The sequence below is a fragment of the Carettochelys insculpta genome, chromosome 7 (genome assembly GCF_033958435.1).
Source record: "Carettochelys insculpta isolate YL-2023 chromosome 7, ASM3395843v1, whole genome shotgun sequence".
Lineage (NCBI taxonomy): Eukaryota > Metazoa > Chordata > Testudines > Carettochelyidae > Carettochelys > Carettochelys insculpta.
In genome coordinates, this window is record NC_134143.1 from 22,360,016 (window position 1) to 22,383,398 (window position 23,383).

A 23,383-nucleotide genomic window follows, 5' to 3' on the forward strand; every position below is an offset into this window, starting at 1 on the left:
TTGAATTGTGCAATAGCTATATTGTCTATTTCTAAAGATACACTAATCTTACACTGACAGAGTAAATCCAGTGGTGTCTCTTATGTAATAACATGCAGTGGATCAACTCTGGCACAATGAAGATGGAACATTGTGGTGAGTCATAATATTCTTACTATACAAAATGGCTGAAAACGGATTGGCTTTTTTTTATATGTAGTACAGTGTCTGAACTATGTATAGCCTAGCAAAATGTGAGGGCTCTTCTGATCAGCTGATGAATGATGGAACTCAAATGACCTTTTCCACTTAGATGGGGCCTAAAGAATCCAAATCCTGAGGTACTGTACATAATTCTGAACTCATTCTGTTTCCCTTTGTAAAGAGTGTTGGAAAGCAAAGCAATCCAAACAGAAGTTAAACACAAGCTGTGAGTCAAGAATCATAAGTGTTTAACTTAAAGTGAGAAAAAAAATCTAGCAATAAAGTCTTGATCTTACAAGCCCTCCAAGTGCAGAATTCCTGTTAAATCAATAGTGCTCCTGAATGTGATGGGCTAGCAAGACTGGACCCAGTCTGACACATTCCTGCGCTTCCTCTTTCATGGATAACTTTGGATGGCTTTGGGAAGACTGCCTGCCTCTACATACAAGTCCCAAGCCAGCACTGAACTCTATGTGGGTAGTCCCTGGCACCCGTGCAGAGGCCCACTGATTGCAAGTGATATGGCTACAGGTTCTGCCTCTCCTTATTTTCCTCTGACCTCTCCTTGTAGGGTGGCCAATTTTCAAAGGGAAGATTGGGGCACTGAAATCTGGTGCTGGTTCATAATTAGCAGTCTGAGCACAATTTCAGAGTGAGTTTTGGTTTCCTTTATTAGCTGAGGTGGTACATTTACTTAATTGTAAGTCTCTCTTTATGGAAGTCATAATGATGAGCTGGAGGTGACTTTCTTTTAAGCATTATTTGTCTTTCCCGTTGTCAGCAGAGACAAAAGCACATTCATATTGGCATCTCTTTCAGGTATTTTTGTATAGTTAGGCTCCGTTCTTTCCTTTCCCTTCTCTTCCCTTTTGAGAATCTATCCTTTGTGTTCGTGGTGAAGTAGCTTGCACTTTTCATTTCTCTCCTAATTTATGTGGCTGGTTGATTCTTCATTAGCTTTAGTGGAAAAGTTATGCATTACTGTTTTATTGTTCACTTATTACAGTAGTGCCTACAGATCCCAGCGGAGGTCAGGGACACGTTGTCGTAATGCTGTGCAAACACACAGTAGAAGACAAACGTGCTCCACAGAGCTTGGAGTCTAAATGAATGGTGTTTGGATGCCTTTATATATAGACAGGATGACATTTGTAATTCTATAGAGCCTTCTGTCTGAGGATCCCACAGCACTTTACTAACTTGAGTGAACTACCTCCCTCATAATGCTATGTTGTACAGTCCCTATTCCAGACAGAGGGACTAAGGCAGGGAGAGGGTTACATGATGGAATTATTTTCTTCCCATAAATCTTGTATGCATACTACAGAGCAATACACATGACTGCAATGAATATGGGGGTTTAATTTCATATGTGACCAGAAGAATAGCTCAGTGCCCTTCTACGCAGCATCAGTCAGTAAATGCATATTGATCTGAAACAAATGTAAATTAGAATTAATTTTACTTGCTCATGTAGTCAGATAAGGAAAGTTTCCATTGATCTTTGTCCTTGACGCCAATTATCTGGATTAAATGTTTTTATTACATGGATTACTGAGTACGGTATTTAACCATTTTGCATTGATCAATAGGACATTACATGTGTAAAATCAAAACACTGTAAACAAGAATACCTATAATATGATTTATTTTTAAAAGTACATTGTCTGTTTTTCATTTACCCCCTGCCTCTTCCTGAGGAAAAATGTGTGACTGTAATCAACTCACTAACAGGGATACAGGGACCCTGCCTGGCACCATTTCAATCCCATCTTCCTTTTCTTTTGCTCTACTCCATCCATTTGTGTGTTTCACTCTGTAAAGCTTACCTGTCTTAGCTACTCCTTAGGGTGAAGTGTTTTTGTGGTAGTACACTCTGTGTGAAGAATGCTCTCTACTACAGCAGCTCAATGCACCAATCTGGCTGGCAAGCAACTAGTCTAAAGTAGCTGGAGAAATGAACAATAAATGAACAAGGTGATGGTTATACACCGTAGTTTGCATTGGTTTGAAATTACAGCTGCAATTGAGGATGGATGAAATGGACCATTGGTATATCATGCTCGCACCAGAAAAACCCATCTTTTAGGTAATCTGTGGACAGATGCCTTGATAACAAATAAGCAGTGACCAAATCCTACTCCTGTTGAAGTGGGTGGGAGCTTTGTTATGGATTTCAACAGGAAAAGGAGCTGATGGTAAGGCTTCAGTCCTAGTCTCTGCACTTGGCATGAGGCCTGACCTCCAGTCATCTTGGTCCTGCCTCATAATGTCCAAACACTGTCCTTATATGTATCTGTTGCTGAAGCAAGTAAGGCTGCAGCCACCGAGCGATTTAATAATCTCAGTGCCACCCTGCTCTCAACTCATTTCCCTGGCAGTAGTTTTAATTACGGTTGCAGGCTTCTGAATGGATTTATTTTCCCGGGATCCTGGGCACATTGAAACTCCCCTCACGTTTGGATGCCTGCAATCACTGATGCATTTGTTTTAGGGGATGAATTAGGCTTCTGAAGCTGAGCATGTCCAATTTATGAATTAGATTTCATTGAAGGCTTAGAAGAGGGCAAGAGAAAGAGAGGGAGACGTTGAGGGACTATTTTACCCAGCGAGGGGGTAAATATCCCTGCCTCGGTTACATCTACGGGGAAAAGCCTGCTCCTGGGATTAGAAAGGGGGAGGTGGAAATCCTCCTCCCCAGCATCGGCCTCGCGCTCTCCTTTTCCTTCTCACTGTGCAGCGCGACCTGGTTTTGCTCCCGAAGTTTGAACCCCCGGAGTTGAGCGTTGAGATTTGCTCGGTGTGACGCTCCCATTCACCTCCCCCCGGGGTTATTTTTGACGCTAGTGACGCCATCTATCGATGAAGGAGGCCTCCCTCGCGGGGCGAAGCGGAGCCCCCCGGCTCGCTGCACCGTCCAACTTTTAAGCCGCGCTTCCCCCGGGAGAGGTGGCCAGGCACACGCCGCGGCACGCGCAGCAGCCGGGCTGCGAGGCGGGGGCTGGGTCCAGCCTGGCCCGGGACAGGGTCTGTCAGATGTCCAGGTGGGTCAAGCAATTACGTTCCCGCCACAGAACGCCGCTCCGAACCGCGGGGCCCCGCACGGTCCAGCCCGGGAGAGGCGCTCCCACCTTCAGCGCCTCCTTCAGACCCGGGGCAGCTGCTCGCCGAGGCACGGCGGAGCCGAAGCGTCTCGCGTCTGCTGGGGTAAAGCAGCCGCGGCAGCTGGTGGAGGCGGGCAACTCCGTACGATCCGCACTAGCTTGGAAGGCGGCGGGGGCGGGAGCGCTGCTTCCCGCAGGCTGGAGCTAGTTCCCCGGGCAGCGGGCAGCTCCTGGAACTCCCGCCCGGTGCTGTGCAGCGCCCCTGCCCCCTCGGCTCGCCGCCGCGCGCGGCTCACTCACTGCTCTGCGGGCACACGGCTCGCTCCCCCGCCCCGCTCCCAGCTCCCGGGCATCTTGGAGCCGCCTTAGCGGCCCTCCGCCGTAATCCGAGCGCGTCTCTCCCCGTCCCCTCGACCCCCGCCCTGGCCGGCCTCCGCGGGGCTCGGGACTCCGCCGGGCTGCTTCCCCCACGCTGCTCTCTCCGGCTCCCGGGGCGCTTCGCTCAGACTATATTGAGTGGCGAGGCTCTGCAATCACGTGGTCCCTGGCGGGGGGAGGGGGCGGTCCTCCGCAGTTCGCTGGGAGCGGGGCTCAGACACACACGGAGCGGTGAAGCTGCTGCTGAAGTCGCTGCCCTGCTGCCTGCTGGCGCACTCCGGGATCTATCCGGCGGCGGCTGTTTTTCGCCCCTGCCCTTTCTCGCTGTCTCCCCCCGCCCCCTCCAGCGTCTCAAGCTTGGAACACCCCGGGGGGCCTGGGGGTTTTGTCCCCCGGTTTTTACCGGGACATCTTTATTTTCTTCTTCTTTTTCCCCCATCGCCGCCTCTCCACCCAACCCGGGCTGATGTGCCGTGCGCCAGGCTGGAAATGGAAGTGGTGATGCTCTGGCTTTTCCCCTGGATATTTCAGTGCGTTTCAGTGCGGGCGGACTCCATCATCCACATTGGTAAGCAGGGGGAGGCGGGAGGGGAAAAGCGGCTCATCGCCTTAAAACCCCGGCATGTCACGGGCAGAGGGCGAGCGAGCCCCGTTTACTCCCAGCGGGGGGGGGGGGGGGGAGGCACAGAAGCCCCCGGAATTGCAAAGTTGGTAGCGAGGGGAGGATGCGAGGCTGCGGTCCTGCCGTGGTAGCCTGGGAGCCGCGAGCACGTTAGGAGCGGATCGCGGCAGGGGTGGCTCTGGAGGGAGGCGCAGGTTGGCTGCTGCCGTGTCTCTGTCGTACGAGCTGCTGGGCTCAGAGCTGTTCCCGTGCAATATTTTCCTTCCAGTCCTCCAGGCAAATCAAACATCAGGAACCACCCGATGGGGAAACTTTGCACCCCCCGCGCCCTCTCCCGCAGCCCTAGCAGATGCCACTCTATGGGGCATGCACAAGGAAACTGGCTGGGGAAGGGCCAGGAAACGCTGGACGCGCAGTGGCAGCCAGTGCGCGCGCAAATACTGCGCGTTAAATAAGGGCTGGTTGAAACCTCCAGGGCTGAAGTCCCCAGCGAGGAGAGAGCTAGCTCGGCAGGCGGGGCAGAGGAAAGTCTGGGCCGATGGAGCGGGCTGGACCGAGAGCTTTCTGGCTTCTAGGAGCCGGGTAGGGGGACATCCAGGCAAAGTCTGGCGGCCAAGGGCGAAGCTCCGCAGTCCCCTTTGGGCTGGCGTTGAAAGATACCGGCAGGAGGGAAGATGGTGGTGGGAGAAAATCCTCCACAAATCACTGGGGCTCCTGGCAGGCGAGGAGGAGCTGAGAGCGGCAGGGAAATGAGGAGCAGCGCTTCCATCCGTCTTGTTAAAGCAGGAGGCAAATCCTCAGGGAGAAGGAGAGAAGCCACAGAGACAAGGGGCTGGCTGGGGGCTCCGCCTGGGCGCTGCTGGACGTGAGGTGTAAGGAGTCCCCCCAAGAGGAAGCGCTCTCCTGGGGCCCAGGAGAGGGGCGGGGCAGAGGGGCCAGGTGGCAAAGGTCTAGGGGGGAGGGGACAGATTTCGGACCAGCTGATGTGATGGGGGTGTGAGAGAAGGAGCCGCGGACAGGGACCGAGCAGGCAGCAGTGAGGCTCCACCGCAGACGGATGCCCGCTGTGGCGCTAGGAAATCCTGGAGCTCCCCGAGCAGCGGAGCGGCGGCGAAGCCCCAGCTGCCCCGCTGGCTCTGGACACGCTCACAGGGTCTCCGCTGCGCCGGGGGCACCTCAGTTACCTTGGATGCAAAAACTACAGAGTCCCGACCTTGGCGCGCTTGGCTGAAGAGCGGGAACACGCTCCCGGTTCCTCATCAGCGGAGCGCAGGGCTGGGAACCCGCAGCCATAGGGAGCCGGGGGGGGGGGGGGGGGGCAGCCGTCTGCCCGCGGCCGAGGTGGCTTTTCTACAGCCACAAACTCCTGCCCTAGAGCTGCCTGAGACCTCCTAGACATATCGGCTTCCAAGGAGCGAAGGGAAAGCGCCCCCACTCCGACTGGCGAATCTCTGGGGCTTCAGGACACGGAGCTGGCGGGAATGAGCAGTAGTGTGGCACGGCAGGAGGGCCCTTTTCTCTTCTTTAACCTAAACATCCTTGAGCTGCTTAACAAGGGAGTCAACGTAACGTGCACCCAGGCCCACGGTCGGTGTGTTATGTGACGCAGCTTGCCAGATGTTTTCCTGGTAATGCAGAAGCAGGGGGCCTTGGAATGAGAAGCTTTCAGGTTTCTGAAGGCACAGGCTGCCTCTCCATCGGCGTGTGCCCGTGTGTGCAGCAGAGCAGCAAACCCAAAACAACACACCTGCAGGGAGAGCAGCAGGAAAAGCAGAGCAAACCCCTGAGCAAAAGTTGCGTGTGTTGTTCGAACACGCACCTTAAAACTTACAACCCATTTTTTCTAGGAAGTTTGGCTCGAAACCGGGGGCTGACGGCTGCTCAAGCCACACAGCCTGTTAGGGAAGAAAAGGCTTCACGATGATCCATGTGTGCTGCATTTAGCCATTGCAGTCAACTCATGCGGCGTGAAGACTCTCTTTGTGTGCGATTTAATTCTCCCGAGCAATAAATGCCTGCGTGCGATCAGCGCTAAACCCGGGAGCGAGCACGCCGGTTTTGTTAAAACGGTTTGAGATTCTTTAACAAAGCCCCCCGTTCAACAGGGTGTTCGGTGTCCCGCTGAGCTGGCCGGGATCAAACACCCTGCGCCCTGGGGGAGAAAGAGGCCAGGTATAGCGGAGGTGTGTGTGACACACACACACACACTCTCTGTCTCCCCCCCCCCCCCAGACTTTAGGCAGGGGAAATAAGGAAGAATAATTATGACGCTTTAACTCTCCCCATTTACCCCTCCCCCAGCCCATAAGCAAGAACTGTTATGGTGCTTTAACTCCCCCCCCGCCGCCCTGCTCAGCGCGCTCACATTCCGCTCTGGTCACGCCAACAGGTGCCATTTTCGAAGGCAATGCGGCCAAGGACGACGAAGTCTTCAAGCAGGCCGTGTCCGATCTGAACCTCAATGACGACATTCTGCAGAGCGAGAAAATCACTTACTCCATCAAGCTCATAGAAGCCAACAACCCGTTCCACGCGGTGCAGGAAGGTACGCGCCGCCGCAGGGCGGGCCGCGCCGGGCGTGCTTCCTCGCGCGGCTGCTGCTCGGCCCTGGCTTGCCCGCCTGCGTTACCGTCCCCTCCCCGGACTAACACGCCGCTATGGCTGGGGGGGGGGGGGGGGGGGGGGGGGGGGGGGGGGGTTGCTGGCTGCAAATTGGCGTTTAGCCCCCTCGGCAGCCCTGTGGCCCGGCTGTGCTCCGCGGGGCTGGGAGCTTCCCGGCGGCCGGAGGTGGGCGCTGTTCCACCAGGAAAGAGAGCCGCGAGCGAGCCGGAGAGCCGCAGGGGGCGGGAGGCGCAGGCGGCCGCGCACGTGGGTGCGGCGCAGAGTGCGCGAGGCGCTGCCCCGGGCCCAGGCCCCGGCCCCGCACTGCCCCGATGCGCCCGGGACTAGGCTTCGGTTATGGGCCTGCCCGCCTGCGTCTGCAGCCAGCCGGGAAGGGAGGCGACCCTTGCGGGGCTGCGCTCTGGAGAAGCGCTAGCCGGCTGGGGGCCCTTCCCCGGGGAAGGGAGTCTCAGAAGGGGCAGCCCTGTTAGTCTCCTTGCCTCGGAAAACACGCAGTCCTGCAGCACCTTACAGACTAAACAATGGCGTTATTAGGGCCTCGGAGCCGGGAAAGCCCAGGACCTAATAACTGCATTGGTTAGACTTTAAGGTGCTCCAAGACGGCTTGTTTTCCGGGGCAAGGAGACTGTCAGCCCCCGGGGGCTTGGAGCTGCAACAGGTGCATAAGAAAAGGTTACTCTGGTTCCAGGGCTGACTGGCACAATCTTGGATGGGTGGGTAGCCAAAGCACCCTTCAGTAATCCTGCCATGTAAGGGCAATTCTGTGAGATACAGGCAGACAGAGATCTGAGCAGCCTCTGAGAGAATAGTTGGAAGTGAAGCTGCTGGTGTGTAAGAGTCCAGTTCCTTTCTGCAGCAATAAAAGGGCCCTAGTGGTTACTCTACCATGCCTCTGAAGGGGTCTAGGTGAGTTGGAGTTGTTCTTTTCCCACTCTCCTTTGTCTCCTGATCTGAGCTCCCCATGTACACAGCTTGTCTTGGAGGGTGTAGACCTGGAGATTGGTGTCTCTAGTAACTAGAAAGATTGCTTCAAAGAGGCTGAATGGCAAGACACTGTGAGCTGTCTTAGCGAGAAACCAAACCACATTATTGGTGCCCAGAAGTTTAGGCTGCACCTACCTCCATCTATAAGGCAGCTGGTTGCTGGGAGAGAGCTGAAAATGGAAGGAAATATTAAATATCCCATCCAGAAAGAGATGCTTTCATCTGAGTGATAAAATGTGCAGTGTGTGGAGACTGCAGTAAAAGCAATAGTTGTGCAAAGTCATGGGCCTTAAATCACTCATTTTACAGCCATGATGTTTAGGCATAAGCCTCAGGCTCTTTTTCTCTTGTGCTTGAAAGGGAGTTTTGATTCAAAGAGCGAGGATAGGCAGACTAAGGTATGTTTAGATTTTTGCCAATCTCTGAAAGGATCAAGTACACCTGGACTGAAATAGGACTGGTTGAAAGAGTAAGAGGAGGTCTATTAGCAATGGAGATGGTGCTGTGCTGGTAGTTAGCTGTTTTGTTTAATAATACTATATTATTATGTTAATTCCCAAGGGCCTAGATCTTGGGGAAGTAAGTTTTTAAAGTAGAGAGAAAACTGGGAAAGTAGCTGGAAAAACAGCTGTTTTATTTCATAGTCTTTGATTCCACTGAGGTTTCACAATAAATGGGGTAGCTAAGTAACTGGCTTAGCATTTTCCTGGTGTTTATAAGATCTGACAAGCAGTTACATAGGTAAATCATTTCAATTAGCCTTTTTTGCGAAGGAAAATGTTTGAAATTAATCAGCTTGCTTTTACAAACAAGACTTTAAAAATATGTTATTGGAGTTTGATGAAGAAGCCAAGGTTGATTATTGGCTGTGTTATTTCAGTAGCAATGTTTCTGAGTAATAATTATTCTAGAAAAGAGAGCTATTTATATACCCCGACAAGTATTTTTAAAAATGATTCATCACTAGTCTTATCCTTAACATTACAGAGCACAGAAAAAATCCTTTCCTGTGTGAAAATTTGCATTCATACATATGCATTTATGTGTAACTTGTGTACGTGCAAATTATGGTTACAAAATTGCATCAAATATTCATTTTTATAAGCCTCAAACAATTCCTTCTGATTTTTTTTTTGGTGATCTTGTATGCTTCTTTTCTCTTACCTAAATCCAAGGCAGCAACAAAATAAACCTGTTCTGGGACAGAGCCGAAGCCCCTTGACACAGATGGCATTCATTCAATTGCCTTTGGATCAGGTTTTATATACTTGAAATGGGAATAAGAAAGGTGCTTGTGAATGGAGAAAAATACATAGTCACAAACTGGAGAGAACAAACCTCCTTAAGGATGAGTAAGGTTGATTATTGGCAATGACTAATGGAAGGATCAGCTCTTCCTACATTTGCAAAATGTCAATGTCATATAATGGAGTTTATTCATATTCATGGAAGTGATAGTAGCTGGCTGAGTGAACAAGTACTTCCAACAGTGTCTCCTCTTCTCTAGAGGGAAAGCTTTAAACTGTTTTGATCACATTGTGGTATAAACTGACAGTCTTGGATAGCAAATCCAGCTGCTCAGCTTGTTCTGCGAAACTTGACCAAACAAAATGATATTTCTTGACTTGGTAGTTTTCTTTTCCCTTTTAATCCTTCAGGAGTAGCAGTACCTCCAGGGGAAAAAAAGAGTATTTCCAAAGTAATAATTCACTGTGGAAACTGTGCTTTGAAACCAGAGGCAGGATTGATATAAATCATTAAGTAACACAGAATACCTTCAGTGCCTGAATAAGAGGCGGACCCAGATTTTCTTGGCAATACCAATTGGGCAGTGGGCACGTACATTGAGGCTGTGTCTATGCTAAACATAGAAGTTGACCACAGATATGCAATTTTACATATGCCAATTGTGTAGCTAAAATAGACATACCTGCTGTCAACTTCAGTGTCTGTCTACAGAGGGGAACGTTGACAGGAGTGTTTCTCCCTTCGACCTTTCTTATTCCTCCTCTGTCATGAGGCACACTGGTCGATTTTGATCCCTGAGAGCTTAATTTCACACGTGCGTGAAATCAAATACCAGAGGGTCAATCATCCACTTTAGCTGTAGATTAAGGCTTAGAAACATTTCCTAGAGTCCTAATCCTGCACTGGAGACAAGGGGAAATGTGGAGTAAATGTTACAATTACATTGAAATATCATTTGTCACCTAGTTCTTCAGGTGCATTTAGTCCTTCTCTCTGGGACAGCAACATGATCCTGTCTCCATCCTGTGTATTTCAGTATCTTGTCCCAATGAGTGAGTTAGAAACAGCTGCTGCCTTATTAATTCAAGTCAGATTTCCCCTTCCCCACTTTTTTGGCTTTCAGTTTCTTTCCTTTGTAACTGTTAGTTAACATGCTGACAAAATGATGCATGGATAGCCATGCTGTTTGTATTGTGCAGTATCTTTTTGCACATTATTACATGGTATTATTCTTACTACTTAAAGTTTCATTGTAATCCGTTGTGCAGATGCCCTACTCATTTCAGTGGGACTTTGCTTACAGTAGTCAAAATAACCTGGAGCAAATCATCTGCTCAAACAACTCGCAGAATGTTGCTATTACTACATAAAATGCACTGACGCCCACATTAATTTTCCCATGCAGTGTGTCTTCCGAAGTGGTGCCATGGAAATGAGTGATGTAAATGTTCATTTCATTGCAATGGGATCCTGTGTAGTGCAAACCTATTTGGAGTAGAAATATTCCAGTGTGATACTAGTGCCAGAGCTGCTCTCAGAATCAAACTATATATATATATAGTTTCAAGTACCTTTATAAAACAGCATTACCTGGTAAAACTGAATTACTCCTGAAGTCCTACTTAAATCAGTGGTGCAAACAGGCATTCCATTTCAGTGGCACTAAGATAATGAAAACTAAACACTCCACGTGACAAAGGTTTATTATACAGTAATAAGAATTTAATTGCAGATAATATTTTTAAATGCACTTAGGTTGAATTTTAGTATACTTACTTTTTTTTCTGTCTGGATAGGAAAAATTGAAAAGCCGCAATATATTTTTTTCAATAGGATTAGTTCACTTCCAGGAAAAGTGGCTTACTTAAAATATTTTATTTTCCAAAAGCAGCCCATTGTCAACAGCAAATACACTTTAGACTTTGGAAGAAGCCATAGGGACCTTTGCACAGCAGTAATGGTGAATCTCCAGTAACTGCAATGAGTAAATGAGAGTTCCCTCTCACTCTGTTTTCTTAAGTGGATTTCCATGCAAATGGATTCATGGATTCCTGACCATAACAGTTATCATGGAGCCTGATTCTGAAATATGATTCTAGGTGGTTCAGTGTGCATTTTGTGGGGAAACCTTCCTTTTTTGACTCAGTAATAATTTGTAGTACAGTTGTGCCTAGTTGCCAGTGGTCAAGACCTCATTGTGCTAAAGGTTTGTGCAAACAAGCAGTAAAGATATAGTCACTGCTCCACAGAACATACAAACTGGCTTTGTAACAAGATGCAGTAAGTGAATGAAACACACAAATGGGGGCAGCGGAGGAGTACAACAACTGGGAGATCTGGAGTTTTGTGTGTGTGTGTGTGTGTGTGTGTGTGTGTATTTATAAAGTAGGATTTGATTTTATATTTGTGCTTACGTACTGACATTAAAATTGTGGAGTATAGTCTTTATGCATAGGACACAGAATTAATTGAGGGGAAAAATCATTTTCATTGTAAATAGCTGATGGTATTTTTTTTTATCAGCGACCCTAGCAATTATTTTTTCTGTGCTAAGAAGTTTGAAAGCTCAAAGGTATAAGGAACTCTTTTACAGATAAGACTATGAAATATTTGGACAATAAAGTTTTCAATTCCAGTAACCATTTCTGAACATGACCATATTGAACAGTGAGTATATTTGACATAGACAAAACAAAACTGTAAAGTTTCTAGCATGTCTTGAAAGTACAGTTGTTTAAGGTAAGAAAAAACGTATGCTTTCATATGTATGAATGAAATAGTTCAGCAGTACGTCTGAATGTTTGGAAACACAATTGTGGTAGAAAGGCTAAAAGTGCAAAAAATGCCTTTTGCTACCTTAACTTTCACCGTGCATCTTGGGGAGAGAATCTGGAGGAGGGAGCTATTCAGAAATATTGAAACTGTTTTGCAATGCCAATACATGTCCATGCAACCTTTCCTAGTATTGCAAATTGTTCTTGTTCCGTAGACAGTGGTTCCTTTCAAATGAATTGTTTCTAATTTGGGCAGCCTAGTTATGCCTGCTGGAGTTAAAGGGTGTCAGCATGGGAAAGTGGAACGCCATTTGGAATTCAGTACATGCTTTGAGTGAGGATGATGTTCCACAGAGTGATTGCAGTTATTTGTTTGTTCCATGCATACTGCTGTGGTATATGAGTGACTCACAGCTGCTGACTTTTTTGTTTTTTTGGGAAGGAGAGGTTCCACCTCATGTACCTTGGAGTGAAGTTGTTTCCTTGTCCCTTGCATGTCGTACTTGGCAAACCTGTGTGCTTGCGAGAGTTCTCAAACTTCTGTAGCCATGTATGTACATTTCAAGTTTCAGGTACAGTGGTTATTGAACATTTGGGTTTGTTTAGCTATAAGTTGAGCAGTGTGTGTATGCCTAAATGTACAAGTGAAAAGGCAAAACAGGACCATTATTTTTGTTCGAGGATTTGTTTGCTTAGCTAAAATTTGAAGTAGTACCTAAACATGTGCATAGCATATGGGTCTAGAACTATAGAGTGCAGTAGTGAATTTCTGTGAGGTTCTGAGTCTGACTCTCTTCATCCCTTGCAAGTGTATTTCAAGCTCGTGAGAGTGATTCTCTGAATGAACCAAAACTTGTAAAGGGGACAGACACTGTATTGCAATTATACCTGGGTTAGAACTGCAGCTAGGGATTGCTTTCTCCTTAGAGTGAGAGCAGCATTACATGTAAATTGCCATAAACTGTAAATGGAAAAAGACCGGCCAAGGGCCGTGAAAGTGTCCCCCTCAATCTTTGGGCAAGCTCAGGGCAAGTCAGAGGTGTCATGTAAACATGAGATATGGCATTCTGATTTGTTTGGAAAGTGTGGCTCCAGAGGTGAAAGTTTCTTGTTTTACTGTTTTATCTTCAAGATGTTTAGCACTCAAGTGCTGGGAGAAGAAAAGAGTTGGGTGGTAGAATTGCAACCCATAATGGGTCTCAGGACTTCTGATACTCATATGAAGTGACTTTTAAAATGATATTGAGTTGTATTGCTTGGTTAAGAAATAGTATGATGATCTGTACGTAAGATTAAATATTGAATAGTAAACATAAAAAGGATTCTGGCTTTTGTTTGCTAGACTTGTAGAGGGTTGGTTTTTACTAATCAATTGTCATTTGATTCTTTTGCTAGTTGTTTCTCTTGTGTCCTGCACTACCATATAGCATCTCCTTCATCTGCTATTCTGTTGCAGCTGGCTTGAGCATAGACTTCACTGGCATACATTCTTGTATAGAACATTTTGACAGCTGAACTCTGAGTTCTCCAGAGTGAAAATATTGTTATATACGTCATTTTTAGTTTCAGTCCGACCTTTCAATGCCTTCTCAAAAGTAGGCAGATACAGTGTAAACAGGGGATAGCATCCCTAATTCTAGAGATCTGGCTATGTAACTACACATTTTGGAGCTAGTCTACCATAGTTAAAAGCTGGTGCTCAGTGGGCTGAACGTGCTTAACGTTTTACTTCCCTACACCTTCCGAGACCAAACTGAGACTCATTAAGGACTACCACAGTGAAGGCATCTGTGACACTGTCATCTCTTTCTGCCTGTCCTTTTATGCTCCCTCGTTGTATGGTTTGTGTTCAGTCCTTGAATAGAATGTCTTGCACAATTTAAGAACATTTTCAAATTTCCCTGTCTCTCCACCTGTGCATTTTTGTGTTATGTTAATGACAACGACCCTGTGTTTCCTTCAGTTTGGTACAGATGTGCCAATATTTCATAAAAGGGGCACATTCAGTTAGGCTGAGATAACTGCAGCCTGTGAACTGCAGGCAGCAAATCCAATAATTTGTACAGCTAATCACAGCTAGGTATTTTGAGGCATTGACAATTGTAGGTGCAAAAATGTGAGGCTGTTTTGAACCTGGGAGGCTACTCTTGTGAAAACGTACCCCATTATTTTTGATTTTGCAGGGAGCATACTGCCCGGAGTTAATTTCCTTCCCTATAAAACTGCATCCTTCAAAAGTGGCAACATCATTTTAGCACTGTACCATATGTAATATAACAGCCATATGTATGCAGATCGGGAAATAATGCATTGAATTTCCAAGTCCCATGCTGACTTTAACACATGACATCCATGGGGTTTCATGCTTGACACTTCCTATATAACAGTTTGGGGAAAGTTCCCTGCTTTGCGCTGATGCGGCTGTACCAGTGACTGTGGGAGGGCAGGTCTGGCACTTAACCGCAATTTTGAATAATTTTGTTATGGTGTGATTAAAAAGGGCTGTGGCTACAATCCAATAAAGAAACTTCCCTAACTTGTTTGGAAAGCTGAACTTACATTAACTGCCTTAGTCTCCTTGGTACCAGTACTCACTCCTAAGTCAGGCACTACATTTCTCAGCTTTCTAGAATGTCTTTTATTTAAAACCAGTGAACTTTTAGTAGGAGCGATAACATTTGGTGAGTTAGAAGACAAGAAACTAATTTCTGTGGAACTTTGCAGACATGTTGCCCCCCCGCCCAAAAAAAAAGGCCCTATGTGCCACACTGGGAAAAGGGTGTGGCTGGAAAAATTTCTCAAAATGAATGTGTTTTGATCTGGAGAAGAGGACCAGCAATTTCAGAGCTAATAAAAGAAAAATTCTTTTCTTTTATTAAAAATGATGCTTTTTATTGGTACCTCACGCAAGTCAAATTAAAAAAAAAAATCTCTCCCTTTCTGTCTGTGGGGACACACACACGCACACTTTGAATGGGGGAAGTTGTGGTGAAAGAAGAAATTTTATGCAAATTTGGTGGACATATCAAGTGATTGGAAAGTATTTTGATGAAATCCATAACCAACTGAGACAAATTGTTATCAAGTAGTCCTTTGGTGATCCTCCTGGGGCTTCCAAGTGGAAAATGTCACAAAAAAGGAAATGAAGAATTAATCTCTCATCAGCTAATTTCAGTTTGGCTACTGATAAAGTCTCACTGGAAAAACAAAAATAGCTAAACCTTTAAAGAATGGTTCAAAATATGGGAGATTGTGGTTATGGAAAAATTAACCCACCTGTTATATACATAGCTAATGAAAAGAGGAGATATAGACACTTAGTTGTTTGGTTACCTTTTATACAATATTCAGGCAAAATACATTCATCTGGAAAAAGCAAAAAGCATGTCTGTCCATTTTTGATGAATATTAACATTTGATAACTGCACCTGCTCTGTTAAATATGTGTATGTAAAGATTTCATTCAGATTAATAAAATCACTAAAAGTGACATCAATGATGTGATGATGCTCATTCCACCAGCTAGTAACACACCCAGTTAAACAGAAAAATCTGATGTTTATATTCCTGTAAAATGCCTTTTAAATAAAAGCCAACTGTTACAATGATTTATTTCTGGTACTTACACAGGAAGGGTATGTAACTTTTTAAAACCTCTTAAATGGGTGTGCCCCTTCTATTCTAAAACACCCACTGTTACTACAATGGGAAAGCCCCATGCATAGCAGTGTAACAAGGGTTCTTGTTTACAAAGGGCTTTCTTCCTCTCTTACACTGATAGTTATTGTTGCTGACTGTTAGTAGCCAATTTGGCATAGTTGATATGCCAAGATGGTGGCTGTCCTGGGCTTCTCAGAGCAGGAGTCCATGACAGAATGGCTAAGAAGTTTGTGACATAGTGGTTAGACTGTTGCACAAATAACTGCTTGCTTCTTCAATACAAAGATTGGGTTACAGCTGTTTAAGACATTGTCCTACACTTTCAGATTATTTGAACAGTATAAAAAGAGGTCATCTTGGGAGGCACGTAAAGCAATATTTAGGGACAAGCTGATACACATAGCTTCTCAGCTGAAATGTAAGAAGATGTACATAGAATGGAAAAAATTACATCATAAATCTTGTGTTGGACTTTCCTCAGCTTTTCTTTCAAAAATAACAACAAAGCTATCTAGATAGATAGCTAAAGATATAACTTGTCATACAGTTATCTAAAACTTATTCTTCTGAGAGGTTGTAAAAGGATTTGTTGCTGGATTTTTATTAGTCCCCAGTGGAATGTTGTCATCTGATGTTTCTAAAGGTTGTTCTTCTAATCTAACCCCTTAGAGGCACCTTAGCCAAAATGACTGATTAGGTGCATTGCTGCTTCATAGTAGATTCTGTACACTGACTTGAAATGTACCTTTTCTTGGGGGGGTGTTCGGGGGGTTCATTCATCTAAAGCTGCCCCAGCAGAATGGAAGTAGCCTGTTGAAAAATCATACTTTGTGGCAGTGGTGCCAGTTTACACATGCTTTCCGTAGTTGACACAGACACATATGTACATATTTACATACCCAGTTTGTTTGGCAGCCTCTTCAGATACTTGATCATAAAACCTTTGCCCATTTATACAGGAATCACACACTTTTCATTTTTTTAGAATTTAGCACAGTTGTAAGGTGCAGGATTGTCAAGCCAGGGGACTGAAGCCTATTAGTCATGGGATACTTACAGGGCATGAGACCTGCAGTCTTCTCTGTATTAATGCATTTAGACCATGCCCTACAGGAGCCACCTCTAGAACTGAGAAGCCAGTTCATTTTCTGTCCCTTCACCTGCTGGTTTCTTGGAGTCAAGATGAGAAACCAGGGGGCCAGTTAATGCCAATGTGACAATGGTATTTGGCAATGTGATACTTGTCTACTTGGAACTGGGCTTTGGCCACTAAGTAGCATGTAACATCTGGGAAATTTGTTCCTTAGTGCATGAAGATGTGTGATAATTTCAGGGGAAGATTATAGTGATATGCTGATAGGCCAAGATTTCCCTATTTACATAGCTTTAAGGCGGTAAGTACATAAACTTGAGAAAAATGTTGAGAGAGTTTTCTTTTATGTAGTTCCTAATGTTTTATGTTTGTTATTTGGTGACTTGGTGGCTGAACTTGAAAGTATTTTCAGGTTTGTGAGTTTTGAATGCCTTTAGTCACCTTGCAAGGTTTGCCTGGTCAAAAATATTACTTGGTTTCTCTGATGGGTAGCTCTCCCCACACCAGTGGTTTTGCTCTGAAATTCTCAGTTGACTTTGTGGCTTCATGATTCCTATTTCCCTCCCTCCTATTTTAATATTCATTTACATATATAGTAAGAAATTATTATCTTGAAGTGCTAATGATCTTTAGTTAAGGGTAAAATGAACCAAGAGTTATGAATATAAGTAGTGCTGTTTGTTTGCATTAAACCACCCAGCAGGATTTCTACTGTTTGACCTTTCTAGGACCAATTAACTTAGCAACATTTAGAGCTGGGAGGAAAGGACAGTAAAAAGGAGGGCCAGAAATTATTTCCACTTACATGCAACTGAATAATGTCTGAGGAGTGACTTGCACTCTAACCGTCTCCCCACAAAAGAACTACCCAGAGGGATCCTAGCTCTCATTTTCCCCTCAGTATTATAGGCATTGTCTGCACTAGGTCTGCCTCTCCCCCGACCCATTGATGTAAGATACACATCTTCAGCTACATAGTTAACATGGCTGAAATAGACATACATAACACTGTCTTCTGTGTGGAAGTTCGGTGGGGGCTGCTTTCCCATAGACCACAGCTACTTTTCTCATCCCAGTGGAGTATTAGAGTCAGTGGGAAAGAGTGCAGAGATTGATTTGATGCAATTGGTCAATGGCTGGGGCACCACATAACGGAGACAAGCCCTTAGTTGAGTCCTTTAATTCAATGTGTTTTAACTCACTGTTTCAGCTTTTGAGATTTCAGTTAGCAATATTGTTCATAAAATACTCTGTGCAATAAATTCTCTTATATCCGGCAGCTCCGGGACCAGGAGTTTCCGGATATTCAAATATTCTGGATAACAGAGAGGTTTACCTAGCAGTGCATAACACAAAAGAAAAACAAGGTTACATATTAAGAAACAAACAAAAATGTGTGCAGAGTACTTTATTTACCAACAATCATAATATTGTACACTGTACACATACTGTATTTGCAGTATTTGTTTGTATTTACTTTCACTATACTGTACTTATGGAAAATGTAACTAAAATTTACCTGGGATTAAAATGCCAGTTATTCGAGAGTTCCAGATGATAGAATTCCTGATATGAAAGAGTTTACTGTAATATCATCTTGATCACATTTATTCTTAGCAAGTGAAAAAATAAAAGGATTTTCTGTAGAAGGAAATGTCTGTAAAGTTAATGAGAATTGTCAACAGCTGAATGAATCCGTAAGACCAAGGTTTTCAGCTGTTGGTTGTGTAGTGGGAGGTAACAAGCAGAAGATAATTACCCCATGGCATGCATAGAATATATAATGATGAAGTGCAACATTGTCATTGCCCTTTGGGATGTCAGCACTACCCATGGGAGAGATGAGTGAAATTGGTTGATGGTGGATTTGAGTCATGTGAACTCCCTTCCATGTTGGGTTCATCTACACCTGAATTTTGCTTTGATTTAAATGAATCTTCCAAAACTCAAAGTGAAAAAGGGAAACTTGGCTGCAGCTGAGGAATTTGGCTTGTTTTGTTGCTGAAATCAAATGAAATGGGATTTTACATGGTTTTCATATGTAATCACAATCCAGAAGAGGAGATGGTGAAGGAATAGTGGTATAAGTCAGAAGGATTTTCAGGAATAGAGGGCAGCACAGATGATGTTGCAGAGGTGAGGATTGGTCTTTCCCCATATTGTACGTCCAAATTTCAGTCATATAACAATATACATTATGGCTGCGTCTAGACTAAACACTGCTGCTGGCAGCTTGATGCAAATGAGGGCTCATGAAATTGCAAATTAGCCACATGAGTATGCAAATGAGTGGTAGTTTGCATATTTTCACGAGATAGTCCTGCCGGCAGGAAACAAGCAGTGTAGATGTGGTTCTGCTGGCATAACCTCCCTTTGTTGGCAGCCTCTTATGCCTCGAAAAAATCATGAATAAGGGCTGCTGACAAAGGAGGGTTTTGCTGGCAGAGCCACGTCTACACTGCTTGTTTCCTGATGGCAGGGCTATCTCACATAAATATACAAATTAGCTATATGAATATACAAATGAGTGGCAATTTGCAATTTCATGAGCCCTCATTTGCATCAAGCTGCTGGCAGCAGCTTGTAGTTTAGATGCAGCTTATATGTTTAGTTTAGTGTGTTTAAAATTGCATGGTCTTTCTTAGTGTTTTCTTCCACCTGAAGTACTTAAGTTACTATGGAAACAGTGTTATTGGTATGGGTGGAGCTTAGCAACATCAGCAAGAACAGAATAAAGCCTGCTGATTCCTTAGGTTATTGCCATCACAGAGTGAGTAAACTGACTACCCCCACAGGGCTGGAGTCTTAAAAGTGGCCCAGGGGAATGCCAACTGTGACAGTAGTATACGGCAACATGAGGAGAAATTGGCTAGTGTTCAGTTGGAGACAGCTCCTTAAGCAGCCAAGGGAAGGCGAGGGTATTTCAGAAGGGCACGGTGGGGTGGAGCTCCATTATGCCTAATCCTCCATTAGTGCAAGGTCTCTGCTCTAGTGCAGCCCTAACTTGCACTGGAGATGGCAAATGATTCCCCATGGCTCCACTTTTGCTGGATCATTGGGGAGCCTGGGGGTCTATATCCAGATTGAAGCATCACACAAACTGAAGCACACTCAAAATACCAATTTTCAAATTCATTGCTACTTGACTGGAGTTGAAAGAAGGGCAGAGAAGAAGATGAGCAACTGTTGGAGCTATCCGAGAGTGCTTTTTAAGAGGAAAGTCAGAACGTGAGTTGGCTTTAAGTCAAACAGCATGGTGAATGAACCACAATCTGGCACATCCGGACATACAGTATGGCATTCCTGCTGCCGGTGGGGGTTGGCTCAACACTGGCACTCCCAGAGCCATTGAAGCATACAGAGAAAAATACTGTGAAGCATAATGAAAGGCTGTTATTTAATGGGGATGGTGTAGTCATCTTGCTCACCTCCCCACAATTTAATCCTGCAGCAGAGCACATGTCAGTATTGCTATCATAAGAGAGGTTTAGGGTTACAAAATTGATGGGTTAGTTTACACAGACTCTGGTGGCTACAATTACATCTTGCATTTAAAAACCACAAATGTAAATAGAACATAAAACCACAGCCATCAACTAACAAAGGCAACATCTAAGGGGAAACCCTCCCCTAATGGAAAATCAATGGGAATTTTGCCAGGCTTCAATTTAGACAGTGTTTAACCCTTACGATGGAGAGCAGGGTGGACAACCTCTGATATATGAGGAGATGTTTCTTATGAACTATCTATCGAAAATGGTAATTCCAGTCCTCGGACAGCTTTCTTACCACCCTGCCGCTTCTTGGTCTCAAACCATCCCATGTCTAGTGTTCTGCTCTTCCACAGAGGAGGGTCTGCCTCCTGGAGCCTGTTTGACCATGGTAGACTTCCAGGAGCAGAATCATTGGAAAATATCACTTCTGCCAGGGGCACCATTTCAGATTTTGGTAGGCAGGGGTGACTTGTACATGCTGCAACAGTGGGTCGGGGGCAGAGTGAGGGCAGACTGGGGGCACCTAGGCAGGCTAAAAACCTTCTCCCTGCCTTCCCTCAGCTGCACCGCTATCAGGCTGACAGTGCTGTGGCTGGGGGAAGGCAGGAAGAAGGGGCTCTTAGCCTGTCTAGCTGCCTGTGCTAGGCAAGCTGACAGCTGCAGAGAAGCTTCAAGTTGTGCTCATCTCATGTTATAGCGAGTTGAACGCAACTTGAAGCTGCATATTTCGGGTTTTATTGTATTCACATTTAAATACCGATAAATATTTTTTTCATGCAAGGTACTTATTTTCTTACACATGCCAAAAGGTTTTTTGGTTTTTTTTTTTGTTTGGTGTAAACATAACTGAAATTTCTGTCGGTTTGAATTACATTAGATAGGTGGTGGTGGTGAGGATGGTGGTGGAAGGACTCTGCTAACTGCAGGGACAAAAAGTGGGGCGCAGTGTAAAAAGTTTGCTTACCCCTGACTTAAGGGACACTGGTTAGGCTTAAAATTTTAATGTATAGTCTCTGTGGTGAGAGAGGTGCTGTTAGCACTCCTGGGCTATATTTTAACTGTGCGAGGAGAGTGTTTGTGGGAGTGTCTTGTGGATTACAGCAGGGCCAGATACATCTGGGTTTTAGATAAGAACATCAGACTGGTCATACTGGGTCAGATGAATGCCCCGTCTAAGTTATCCAGTCTTCCAAAAGTGACCAATGCCAGGTGCTTCAGAAGGAATGGATAGACGAGGCTGTCACCAAGTGATCCATGCTATTGTCCATTCCCAGCTTCTGCAGAGGATAGGGACACCATCTCCACCCATCCCGGGTAGTAGCTACTGGTGGAGCTATCATTCTTGAACTTACTGGGTTCTTATTGAAACATGGTTATTGTTTGAGCCTTTCCATAATCCCCTGGCAACAAGTTCCACAGGTTGATCATGAAGAAGTAATTTGTTTTAAATCTGCTGCCTACAAATTTAATTGGATGATCTCCATGTTAGTGAAGGAGTAAATAACATTTCCTTAATTCAATTCTCCCACAACCTTCTTGATTTTACAGATCTCCAATCCATCCTACCATCTTTTCAAAGTCGTTTCTTTTCAAAGCTGAGAAGTCCCAGTCTTTATAATTTCTCCTCATATAAAGTTGTTCCTTACCCCTAATTATTTCTGTCTTCTTCTGTACCATTTGAAAATCTAACATAACTGTTTTTAGATGGGGTGACCAGATCTGCCTGCAGTATTTAAGATGTGAGCATTCCATGTCTTGATTTAATGGAAATATATTTTCTGCCTTATCTATTTAATGATTCCCAATATTCTGTTAGCTTTTTTGATTGCCACTGCACACTGAGCAGATATGTCCAGAGAACTATCCACAGTGATTCCAAATCTCTTTCTTAAGTGGTAACAGCTACTTTAGACTCCATTATTTTTGTGTGCATTGTTGGGGTAATATTTTTCCATGTATTTTACTTTGCCTTTGTCAACACTGAGTTCCATCTGCCCTTTAGTTGTCCAGTCACCCAGTTTTATGAGACCACATTGTGACTCTTTGCACTCAGCTTTGGACTTAACTATTTTGAGCAAATTTGTATCATCTGCACATTTTGCCACCTCACTGTTTTCTCCTTGTTCAAAATCCTTTATATATATGTTGAACACAACTGGTAGCCCTGGAATGCACCACTCTTTATTACTACCCTTTGTTTCCTGTCTTTTAGGTGGAGTACCTGGCATTGTTTTCATACTTACCTAATAATCTTTTAATTACTTGAATGACAAGCTCTTTGGTGTTTGAATCACTCTGCCTCCCTCCATTTATAAACCAACTCCCTGCCCTTAAAGACAAAGCTGGGAGCACCACAAGTTCTGTCACATTTAAGAGCTGGGTCTGGGTCTGGGGCATGTGATTTAATCAGACTTCTAGTATGAAATTCAAGGGTTTCAACTTTGGGGGAGGGTACAGCTCCTTAGCCCCTCCTAGATGGCACCCCAGGCTCCACAGGAACCCTGGTGGCAGAGGCACCTCTGGAGAGGTGCTGAGTTGGTTTGTTTCCTGCTATGTGAAGCACACATCTTTTGTCTGGAGCTATCTTCATGGGGTGGTGCTGTTTGAGCAGCTTCCCCATGGTGGATGCTCTGCCACGTAGGGCTCTGCGCCCTAGTTTATATGTATAGGTGATCCATCACCATTTTAACTGTGTCTTAATTAGATTTGTAAACCAGGTCTTCTAAAGAGAAGTTACTCACCTGTAGTAACGATGGTTCTTCGAGATGTGTCCCCGTGGGTGCTCCACAATAGGTGTCGGGCTCACCCGGCGCCGCAGATCGGAAATCTTCCAGCAGTTTCTCCTGGATCGTGCATGCGCCGGCATGCACCACTCCCCTGCGCGCCCCCAGCCATGTGCGCGATCCGGTCCCTGCCAGTTCCTTGACCAACCGCCTCGAATGCTCCTGAAAAACACTAGACAGAGATACGTAGCGGGGAGGATGGGCGGGTGGTGGAGCACCCATGGGGACACATCTCGAAGAATCATCGTTACTACAGGTGAGTAACTTCTCTTTCTCCTTCGAGTGGTCCCCGTGGGTGCTCCACAATAGGTGACTACCCAGCAGTAACCCAAGTAAGTAGGTGGGTCATCGGTTTATGTGCAGCTTGCCTCCGAGAGGACTGCTGTCGACAGATGGGTATCCTCTTCGAATACCCGATGTAGGGCATAATGCTTGGCG

At 45.3% G+C, this 23,383-nt stretch overlaps 1 protein-coding gene across 3 annotated transcripts in view; it reads left to right on the forward strand.

Annotated features, from left to right (window-relative positions):
• The first annotated feature begins 4,154 nt into the window (after positions 1 to 4,154).
• The window catches only part of GRID1 (glutamate ionotropic receptor delta type subunit 1), an 898,770-nt gene continuing 879,541 nt past the window's right edge, over positions 4,155 to 23,383 (forward strand). For all 3 annotated transcript variants that reach the window (XM_074999453.1, XM_074999454.1, XM_074999455.1), the window contains exons 1-2: positions 4,155 to 4,233; positions 6,677 to 6,832. In XM_074999453.1, the coding sequence (XP_074855554.1) occupies positions 4,155 to 4,233; positions 6,677 to 6,832 (235 nt within the window). The remainder of the gene's footprint in view (positions 4,234 to 6,676; positions 6,833 to 23,383) is intronic.